The sequence below is a fragment of the Zonotrichia leucophrys genome, chromosome 23, assembly GCF_028769735.1.
Source record: "Zonotrichia leucophrys gambelii isolate GWCS_2022_RI chromosome 23, RI_Zleu_2.0, whole genome shotgun sequence".
Lineage (NCBI taxonomy): Eukaryota > Metazoa > Chordata > Aves > Passeriformes > Passerellidae > Zonotrichia > Zonotrichia leucophrys.
In genome coordinates, this window is record NC_088192.1 from 508,987 (window position 1) to 520,071 (window position 11,085).

At 55.2% G+C, this 11,085-nt stretch overlaps 1 protein-coding gene across 2 annotated transcripts in view; it reads right to left on the reverse strand.

Annotated features, from left to right (window-relative positions):
- Positions 1 to 10,571, reverse strand: part of ARID1A (AT-rich interaction domain 1A) — a 55,101-nt gene extending 44,530 nt beyond the window's left edge. The window contains exon 1 of one of the 2 annotated variants that reach the window (XM_064731390.1): positions 9,486 to 10,571. In XM_064731390.1, coding sequence (XP_064587460.1) covers positions 9,486 to 10,571 — 1,086 coding nt within the window. The remainder of the gene's footprint in view (positions 1 to 9,485) is intronic. The other variant, XM_064731391.1, reaches the window with a different exon arrangement.
- Positions 10,572 to 11,085: the final 514 nt, after the last annotated feature.

Sequence of the window (11,085 nt, forward strand, 5' to 3'; positions counted from 1 at the left end):
CAACACTCTCACTCCCCACAAAGTCCCTTCCCCAGCTGAGTGCCGTGTCCCAGGGAGCCACACTCTGCCCACAGGCTGCTGGAAAACACATTTCCATCAAGGTGATTTTTCCTTAAACCAGAGAAAATTCTCAAGAGGATGGTGCCAGACTCCGCTCAGTGGTGACAGTAACAGCACAAAGAGCCATGGCCACAAAATAAAACACAAGTTCCACCTCAGCGTGAGGAAGAACTTCTCTCCATGGGGTGGGAAGGGGGCAGAGGGTGGCAGAGCCCTGGAAGAGCTGCCCAGGGAGGGCTGGAGTCTCCCTCTGAGGGGACGTCACCAACACACCTGGACGTGTCCCTGTGCCACCTGCTCCAGGTGACCCTGCCTGGGCAGGGCTTGGCTTGGGACAGCCCCAGAGCTCCCCCCGAGCTGTGATCCTGTGAAAACTGCTCTAGGTGTAACCCCGTGCCCAGAGAGAAGCTCTGATCCAGCAGGGAGGGCATTAACCTGGATTCTGAGCCATGGTCAGAGCACCCCTCTGCCACCTGCAGGGTGCAGAGCCAGGGAAAGGCTTCCAAAACATGGAAACTCCTCCTTCAAGCCTTGTCATCTGCCACAATAACCTGAAAATCCCTGACATACTTTGATACTTAAATGTCTCCTCTCAAAACACTGTCCAACTATCCACATATAATTTTTTTAAAAAATTAATGTTCAACTTGGCTGCATGCAGCAGCTGCCCCAGGACCTTCCCAGGGGATCCAAAGCACTGCAACCACCACAAGTGCCCCACAGAACAGAAAGTAAATGAGTTTGGGGTTTTTATAATAAAAAATACTCCGTCACCCATGCAGTCCGAGGGGCAGGGCTGCAGGGCTCCCCAGAACAGAGACAACACGTGCAGCCACAGCACATAAAGGCAGTTTCTGCAACACGTGATCACACTCAGTAAACTGGCCTTGAATGGGAAGTCTTTTCCTTGATCAGCCATGCAAACCCCAAAGTCAAAAATAATTTAAAGAGAAAAGAAAATCAAGTTTTAGCTAATTCTAGCACTTCCACTGTTTCACTGGATCCTGCACAGAGGGAAGAACTCTTGTTGAAAGCCTTTCACAAGGAGCAGGGCTGAGGGGAGATCACCTCTAGCCTGGCACTGGTTTAATTATTTACACAGAGTTAATGAGTACCAGACTCTCCTCCTAAACTCGCACAGGGTGCATAGTCCTACAGTCATTTGGACTTTAAATCCACCCTTGGATATGAAGTACAGAACTGCAAACAGGCCTCCAGGAAGGATCCCACAGAGAGCAGTGAGCCCAGGACCCTGGCAGAGTTCAGGTGGCAAAGCAGGACAGTCCAACCCCTCCAGAGAATTCCCACAGTAACCTGGAGGCAAAGGGAGGCATTCTGCAACACAAGCAGAGTTTCTCTCAAGGAAACAGGCACAAAGCCACGCGTTTGAGAGCAGGTTACTGTGCGTGCACTTCTGCCTGTGCTCTCCACACCTGCAGAGACAGGACAAGAGACACTCAATTAACGTGATTTGAGCTGGAGTATTTTCCCTAATGCCCAATGAGCAGCACAGCACTGAGACACGGGGTCAGCGCTGCTGTCTGTGCTCAGGGGTGGCTGCTCCTGCTCTGGAGGAGAAGGATCAATTCACCAATTCACCTCCAGGCCTCTAAAACATCATCACCAGAGAGACAACACAGGAAGGCTCCCACAGCGAGACCCGCCAGGCAGCAGAGCCCACGCTGCGTGTTCTCACCACAGAACGATCCAGCCCAGGGCTGAAACCCACAGCAGCACGGCCATCTCCAGAGCAGCTCCCTCCCTGCAGCCCTGTGCCCCTGTCCCGGCAGGGTGGGCAGTGCCAGCCCTGCTCCTGCCCCAGCAGAGCCGTTCCCAGAGCCCGGAGTGCAGCTGGAGCCGGGCTGGGCCCAGGGGTTCAAACATTCCTGCTCCAGGCAGGGCGCCAGCACGTGCTGACATCACAAGGAAAATGGCAATTTTCAGGGTTTCTCTTAGTCAAACCTGAATGAAATTTCACAAGCGAGTGGAGGGGAGGAAAGTACTCCTTTAACCCATTCATCCTCCCCGGGTGGGAAAGTCCAGAGCCCTCCCAGCCTCAAGAATTTCTCTCTGAGAAAAGTTTCACAGAATCTCTAAGGGTGGAAAGTTGTAAGTGGCAGAAAGTCAGGGCCACCTTTGGCCTCAGCCACGTCCAAGATGTGCCCATCACATCCCACCAAAACAAAGCCCCTCTGGCTCCCCACACGGCCAAGCACCCACAAATCCAGAACAAGGAGCAGGCTGCTCCACCAGGGGTCCCAAAAACCACTGCCCACATCTAACCCAGAGCTTCTTGGACCAATTTAGGCCTAATGTTAATTATCCAGGAGAGAGAGAAAGTTACTCAAGTTTAAAAAAAATTAGAGAAAAAGAAAGTTAATAGCAATTGAATTTGTCCTTGAAAGAGTTTCAATTACCAGAGCTGGCTTAAGGAAATAATGACATGCTGGTTATCACATGAAATGCCAATAACTGTAATGGAGCAGCAGATTTTTTGCAGTTATTTACACAAACTGATTTTTCACGGGAATTTCATAGGAATTAAGACATGAACACTATCTCCACTCTCTCATAAAGATATTTCTTTACCCTATTAACAGAATTAACCAGTCCCCCTATTTGAGCCTATACACCTTTGTCTCTTTTTTCTCCCAGAAAAAAATATAAAGAACATTATCAGAAATTAGACTCCAGCTACATTTTCTTCTTAACACCTAAAGCAAAAAGCAATACTTGCTGAGGAATTCTGAGGCAGCTTTTATTAAGTTTACCTGTCATCGTGCAGCATCCTTTATGTTTCACTACAGAGAACTCGTGCCCACGTTGTGTAAATACTCACTGAGCTGTCACTGCACACTCAGACACTCCACAAAGACTCTGTGGCAAACCTGGAGATCTCTCCTCCATGTGGTGCAAGAGCCCTCAGGAGTGCTCCAGCTGCAGGACCCAGCTGCTGGCTCACAGCTCTGGGGCTCAGGTGCAGGAAGGGCCAGGGTGGGAGCCCTCCCTCAGAGTGTGCTAACACAGATTAATCCAGGTCTGATTGGGACAGGGAATGGTCAAACACGAACAGGAGCCGGGTCCTGGCAGCAGCAGCTCCTCCTGTGCAGCCCTGGGCTCTGCTTCAAGCACAGAGCTCCATCCAAGGGGTCTCAACGTGCTCAGCTAACCCAGGAGGGAGGCTGGGGTCACACTCACAGCACAGGATGGGACAGAGCAGTCACATTCCCCTCACACCCTTCCCAGCCCTGCAGCTCAGCCTTCCCAAAGCTCCCACGGCAGCGGCTCAGCTGCTCAGGAACAGCCACCGAGGGAACGGAGAGCCCACGCTCCAGCCCTGCTTCACAGGGAGAGACAAAGGCTGCCTGACACCCTGACATCCTGCAGGACCACAGAAACCCTGACATCCTGCACAGCTTCAGAATCCTGAGGAACCCTAAAGAAACCCAGCTCCTGCACAACCTCAGAACCAAAGAACCCTAAAGAAACCCAGCTCCTGCACAACTTCAGAATCCTGAGGAACCCTAAAGAAACCCAGCTCCTGCACAACTTCAGAACCAAAGAACCCTAAAGAAACCCAGCTCCTGCACAACTTCAGACCCAAAGAACCCTAAAGATACCCAGCTCCTGCACAACTTCAGAACCAAAGAACCCTAAAGAAACCCAGCTCCTGCACAACTTCAGACCCAAACCCAGCTCCTGCACAACTTCAGAATCCTAAAGAACCCTAAAGAAACCCAGCTCCTGCACAACTTCAGAACCAAAACCCAGCATCCTGCACAACTAATGCAGACCAAAACCCAGCTCCTGCAGAACTTCAGACCCAAACCCAGCTCCTGCAGAATGTCAGAACCCTAAAGAACCAAAAGCAGCACCTCCAGAAGCAGAGAGGATGCTGAATTTGGGACTGGAGTTTTCCTGGACATGACTGATGGGCACGGCGTGGTTCTCCTGAGCCCCCAGAAGGGCCCGTGCTCTATCTCCAGGTGAGGAACTCCCCTGCTTTGCCAGGGAAGCCAGAAGGGCAGCAGAGCTGGTGGGCAGGAGGGACCGGACACAGCCCCACAGCTCCGTTCCAACGTGCCAAAAAACAGCTTTTTTCCTCCCATCCCACTCGTCATTCACTTCCAGCTGGAGATTTATGGCTCTGCCTAACACACATCCAGTCCAGTTTTCCCACTGCCCGTGCATAAATTAAAGACTGAACTTTTTGCAGCCAGCACACAACAGAAAAAAACTTTTGTAGGACTTCTTAAAAACACTTTTTTTCCAGCAGGAAGGTATCCTTCCTTTCCCTCCCACCAGAACAAAAGAGGAAATGTTGTTTTCCACCCTTGCTGATGGTTTAAGGACCACACCAGAGGGGAAAAAGCAAATGGCTAAATATTGACAAGCTTATCTTTTCCATCTCCCCAACCAGGTTTGCTGCCTGCAGTTTCTGTTTTGCTGCTCCTGCTCCTTGAGAGTTTCCAGCATTCCTAGCAGGAACTGGGCAATGGCATTGCTGATCAGCTTCTCCCCAGAGCAATCCATCACTCAGGAGTTGCAATTCAAAGAAGAAATCAGGCTCACTAGCCAGAGAATTTTAAATACACAGAGTAGGAACTGGAAAGGGCATTTTCTCCTCTAATATTTTAATTACCCAGAGCACAGATGCAGAGGGTAAAAGCTAGATTTCCAATTGGTGGTGTTCCTTTGAAAAGAGTAAGGGAGAAAAGTGGTGGGAAAGTCGTGCATGAGGTAACAGATAAAACCAACAGCTGCACTATTAAGCCTAATTTTAGACATTATTTTCTCTCTGAAGGAAAGCTGCTGGGATTTTTAGCACAGCCCTCATGGAACGTGTGATACGCCTGTAACACAGGAACCACTGACCAGAGTTCTCAAATGAGACAACAGAAAAATCCCAAAGCATTATGAATACACCAAGCTTATGAGAACAGTCAGGCACAGCTTTGTAACAGAACATTTGACTGTCCTGCCTCCCCCAGCCCAGCTTCTAATATTAATTTAAGATCAGGGAAGATGTTCTGCCTGCTTGTTGAGGGAAAACAGGAAGTTTTCCTGATTCCAGAAACAGGACACAGAAGTTGCAGCAGGTAAAAGGAATAAAACTGGGCAGTTCCAGGAAACCACTAAGCATTCTAGCCCCCCCACAAAAGGCCTGAAAGTCAAATATAAAACCTTCCAGAAAACAAAGTTCTGTCTTGCAACCAACAACACCCTCACAAGAGAGACCCATAGGGGAAACCTCCCCTAGCCCAGATAACAAATAAGGATTCACAGGGCAGCTCAATTAAACTCCATAAAAAGCAGTAGGCAAGCCTTGCTAACCCCATTTCACCACAACACTCAAGTGGTTTGTCCTGGGTTTCCCAGTAAACTGGTGGTGATAAGGGCAGGGAAAAATAAAAGCTGCAGCTGAGAGTGAGGATGGAGTTTTACTGTCCTGTATCCCACACACATCCTGCCTGGAAACACTGGACACCTCCAGGCTGGGCATCAGGGAGATGGTGCTGCAGAAAATGAGAGATTTTAAGAGAATCAGACAACTCCTGGTTGACTCCAGGCTGTTTAAAAAAGATAAAGCAGCAAAACCTCCAGTGTCCACACCAGGATTAACAAGATTTTATTAAAAAAAAAAAAAAAAAAAAATCAAAGCAGCACAATTTTCCTGCTTTTCCTAAAACAGCCAAGCCCTAAAATCGCTCATTCAGAGAAAGGAGATGCAGCACTCTCCTTTTTGTTGGAAAGCTCCAGTGCACAACACACAACTCCAGGGCTCCTGACATTACAATGCAAAGCAAGGAAAAACCACGAGCCAAGAGGAGCCAGGTCCCAATTTCCCATTCCAAGACATCGCAGCTCACTGGCAGCACAGTGCCTTTTGGTGCCAATTTAGTTTAAAACCATATTTCCAACAACGTTTTTCATGCCTCACTCGCTACTAAAGTCGGAATCAAAGTCAACAAAAAATAGCTATTGTATGGCAACAGGCCCAAAAGCTTTTTTTTTAATTAACATAAGATTCTTAAACTGCTTTCACTGAACTTATAACAGAGGCCTTGAGATGCCGGGGCACCTATGGGGAGGTTATCCAAGATGTCAATGTTTAATGTGATCCAAAGGGTTCTCCCATTACAGGAGACACTTCGTTGCAGCCAAAGCCTGAGAAATGCCCATCTATTAAAGGCAGGGAAGTCCTTTCTCTCAAGCAGCTCCCTTTAAATCCCAAGACCCTGGGAAAACCGGCGCATTGCTAAGAGCTGCTACACGCTCTGAGGGGAAGCAGTGCAAACAAATCCATGGGAGAGCTGGAAAAACTGAAAACCAGGACCCATGGCCTGGCTTCTCACAAGTCATTGCCACAGCAAACCCCGGATTTCTCATCCCACACAGCACAGATCAGCCATCCTGATCTCTGACCCAGCTCTGTGCTCCCCAGCTGGAAAGATCATCTGGAAAAAACACCAAAAGTCCCCAAAAACACGGAGCATCCCTGTGTTCCCTGGCTGTGGGCGAAGTACCCGTCAAGGTTACACACAGGAGCCACCCCTGTGCAACCCCGGTGTGACCGCACACTCCTCTCACTCACTGCAGGCAGCATTCCACCCAAACAACTTTCACAGAAAATTACCGGGCCTTTCCTGACGAGCAAAGCGACAAAATCCTCTCGATAGCATCACTCACAATTCCTCAAGAGTCCCTGAGAGGGATTAAAGGCACCACCCTGCTCCTCACCCCAAAGCGCCCCAGCACTGCCAGGCGTGCTCTTCCCACATCCTCCTGGCAGGTGAGCTGCCCTCTGCCCTGCTCTGCATTGCCACAGCTCCTCAGAGTGGCGAGGGAAGCACCCGCTCTGCTCGTTGCTGTGCAAGACAAAGAGAGACACAAAGCTCTAAATTCTCCTAATCCAGGGAATTTAGGAGTACACAGTACAGGAGGCTGTAATTCAGGCCCGGAGTGTTATTATTATTAATCAACCTTTTGTGGGCAGCACAGATGACACGTGGAAGCTTTTTTCATTAGATACCTCTGCTCTTTTCTTTTCCCAGCAGAAAAAGAGGAATTGTCAGTTTAGGTCCAACACTCCTGGGCACAAAAAGGACTGGGGGGGAAAGTCATTTGGTTTTTGAGGTGAGGGAGTTGCTGGTTAACCTTCTACATCCACTATTTGTCCTTCCTCAAGCCCAACTAATTCTAAAAACAACTATTCATTAATAATTCCAGTTTATGGGACTACTTACTCAGGTATTCCTAATTCACTGTGTCAGCAGCTCATGGAATTAAGCAAAATTCATTTGCCAAGACAAAAAAAGCTTCTTTTACAAATTTCTACCAGAACACTGACAGAAGTGAACTGCAGGAAAACACCTGAGAAGTTCAACCTGAGTCTGTATTTCAGTACATGTTTTATCTAAATTGATATTTTCCAGGACTTACAAAGCAAGCACTTTGTGCATCCATGGAACACATGGCCACATTCCCTGAGGATGCTCCAGCACTCACTGTTTGACAGCCCCAGCAGAGCAGATCTGCTCTCTGGGACAGCAGAACCTGAAAGAAAAGCCACTCCAACCACTCAAGGTGCTGCAGCAGAGGGTGCCTCTGGTAATCAAGGGACAAACAACTGAGCAGGCTTCAGATCAGTGCAGGAGAAGTCCTGGGCAAGAAGGGAAGCTCTGGAGGCTGCAGGTCACCCTACGTGGTACCAAATATCTCCTAGCTCGGCCTAAAGTTGGAGCAAAGCTCACAGAATGAAAAGGGAAGTTTAGTCCTGCACAGGCCCTGGAGATGCGAGTCTGAGCACAGAAAGGAACCTGCTTTGAATCGAGGCTGTCAGATAAAGACACCAGCACCTCTTTTCCCCGTATCTAAAATGTCTGATGCTGTGCTGCCTTCTCCTCTGCACATTTCCTGGCCATTCCTATTCCAGCAAAGAGGGAATTCTGCACATCCAACAATAAAGGTAATCCTCAGGCTTGCTTTTGCTAGTTCCACTCCTCAGAAGAGTTGTGACACTGCTGAGCCTGACCACAACCAGCACCTGAAGTCTCTAGGAAGTGCCTGTATTTATGGGGGGGAAGGAGACAGATCAGTTCTCATTCAAAATAAGTCAAAATGTGCCCTAAGACACAGAGCTAGACACTCCCGCCCTGTATCACAGTTCTGTTGAATGTAAATTGATAATTCTTGGTAACCGACCAATTTCAGCATTTTGGCCACAAGTTTGGACCTGATTGTTTGGTTGCTCGAGGATTTTTTCTCCTTCTTTAGGCTGTAACACACCCCAGAACCCCCCACATGCTCGCATCTAATAAAGAACCCAAACAGCCCCAGTTCTGAAAAGGGCCAAAAGCAGGCAGGAACAAACGCATCCTCAGATCCATCAAAGAAATCATTTATACCAAGGGGAAAGTCACATAACCAAAATAAACAGCAAGCCCATTGTGCGGAGCAGCCCTGCCACCGTTCCGACAACACAGACTCTATTCCAGGCTGAACCCAACATCACAAGGAAAATAAAGCCAAGGTACAAACAACGCGCCCCGGCCTCCCGCTCCGTGCGGGGCACGGGGCAGAGCGATGCGGGGCTCAAGGTCACGCCGGGGGATGCGGAGAGGGGCGCGGGGCTGCCCCGTCCCGGGGCTGGCGGAGGAGGCGAGTGTGGAAGTTTATGAGCTCATCAGGATGGTTGTACCATTACATCAGAGGCAATTATAAATGGCCAAGAGCAGGGGATGGGGAGCCAATCAGATCACAGATGGGATGTCAACCTAAGACCAACTGTCTCCTGGCTTTGACAGAAGGATTTTACCTCCATAATTCAAATCCCAAACCCAAGCGATCCGCACTCGCTGCTCCCATCGCCCAGCTCCCCGGCAGCGCTCCCGCCCCGGCCCGCGGCCCCTCCGCCCGCCCCGCGGCCCCCGCGGCCCCGCCGGCCCCTCGCGGCCCTGCCCGCCCCGCCGGACCCCGCCGCGGGCCGCGGGACCCCCCCGGGCCGGCGCCGGGGGTCGCGGGGCCGCGGGAAGGCGGCGGCACCGCCGGGGCCACGCGATGTCCCGGGCGCGCCCTTCGCCGCCCCGGCCCCCCGCGCCCGGCCCCGCCGGGCCCTCGCCGCCCGCCCCGACCCGCGGGCCCCCGGCAGAGCCCCCCCGGGGCGGCGGGGAGCCCGGCGGCGGCGGCCCGGGAGCCCCGCACAAAGGCCGGGGAGGAGGAGGAAGGGAAGGCGGCGAGGCAGCCATTTTAGAGCGAGCGAGCAGCACAGACAATGGCAGCGCCCGGCAGCGCCGGCCCGGCGGGGGGAACCCGCGGGAGAGCCGCCGCCGCCACCCCGAGCCCCCCGAGCCCCGCGCCCCCCGCCCGGCCCCGTGCCCGGAGCCCCCCCCGTCCCGTCCCGTCCCGCGCGGCCCGGCCGGTACCTGCTGGCTCCTGCCGAGGCTCTGTCCCCCGCCGCCGCTGCTCCCGGGGCTCATGGGCGCGTGGTGGCTCCTCGGCGGGGCCCCGCCGGCCGCTGCCCAGCCCTGGCCGCTGCCCCCGCCGTACTGCGAGACCATGTCGGCGGCGCCCTTGGCGGCGGCCGCCCCGTCCTGCGGCCCGGTGCTATAGTCGCCCCCGGGGTACCCCTGGTAGGCGCGGGCGGAGCTGGGGGAGGTGAGGAGCTGGTTGAGGGTGGGGGTGGCCGTGGGCTGCGGGGTGGTGCCCCCTCCTCCCGCGCCGCCGGCGGCCGAGGGACCCATGACCCCGAAGCGCTGCTGCTGCTGCTGGAAGGCGGCGGCGGCGGCCGCGGGGGACTTGGCGGCCGGCGGCGCGGAGCCCCGGGGGGAGCTCAGGGCGTAGGCCTGGGGGGGAGGCGGGTAGGAGCCGGCGCTGCGCCCGGCCGCGTAGTAGGAGTTGTACTGGTGGTTGGGGAAGCCGTGCTCGGCCCCGGCGCCGTGCGAGTTCTGCGGAGGGGGCGGCCCCGCGGGGGCTCCCGCCGGCCCCGGGTAGTTCTGCTCCAGGCCCCCGCTCTGCAGCGCTGCCATGCCAGGGCTTTGTTGTCCGCCATGTTGGTGGAAGGCAGCGGCGGCGCCCCGGCCGTAGGGCTGCCCGAAGCCGTAGGCTGGCGGGGGCAAGGCGGCCGGGTGGGAAGGGGGCGGCTGCTGCTGCGGCGGCGGCTGCGGCGCCCCCACCCCGTCGCTGCCGCCGCCGCCGCCGCCACCGGGCGGCTCCGGGAGGTTATTGTTCAGGGTGGCGGCGGCGGCGGGCCTGGGGCCCGGGTTCCCGTTCGAGCTCTTCAGGTCGGACTCGGCCCCTGCGCCCCCTCCGTTGCTCTCGGCCCCGTCCTGCAGCTCCTTCCCCGACGGGCCCTCGCTCTCCGCCTGCTTCTCGCCGCGCTCCGCCGCCGCCGCCTCACCCCCCGCCTCCTCCGGGGGACAATCCCGCTGCTGCGCCTCCGCTTTCTTCAGCTCGGATGGAGCCGGGGCGCCCAGGCTGCTGGCGGCGGCGGGGGCGACCTGAGCAGCCATGATCCCCCCCCTCCCCGCCCGGCCACCCCCCCGGACCGGTCCCCCCGAGCTGCTCCCTGCCTGGCCGGCCGGCGTGAGGCCTCGCTGCTCTGCTCTCCCCGCTCAGGCGGCGGCGGGCGGCTCTTCAGGGCAGCGGGGGCTCATTCCCCCCCGGCCTGCTCGGCGAGGCGGGGAGGGCTCCGCTGGGCTGGGCTTCCCGGGGCCTGGCCCCGCTGTACCTCCTCGGTTGCAGCCGGCGGAGAAAGGGGAGGAGGAGGGAGTGGGGGGGAAGGAGGAGGAAAGGGGGGGTGGGGGGGGACCCGGGACGGGGCTCCCGGTGCGGGAGAGGCGGGAGGGAGGGAGGGGGGACACGGCGGGCGGGCGGGCGCCGTCCCCGGAGCGGGGCCGAGCGGCGGCGGGGCCGGGCTGGGCGAGCTCCGACTCTGCTCGGCCGAGCGGGCTCAGTCCGACACGAGGCTCAGCGCTGCCATTTTACCCAGCGCCGCGGCCGCCTGCCAAACCCGGAGCGGAGCGC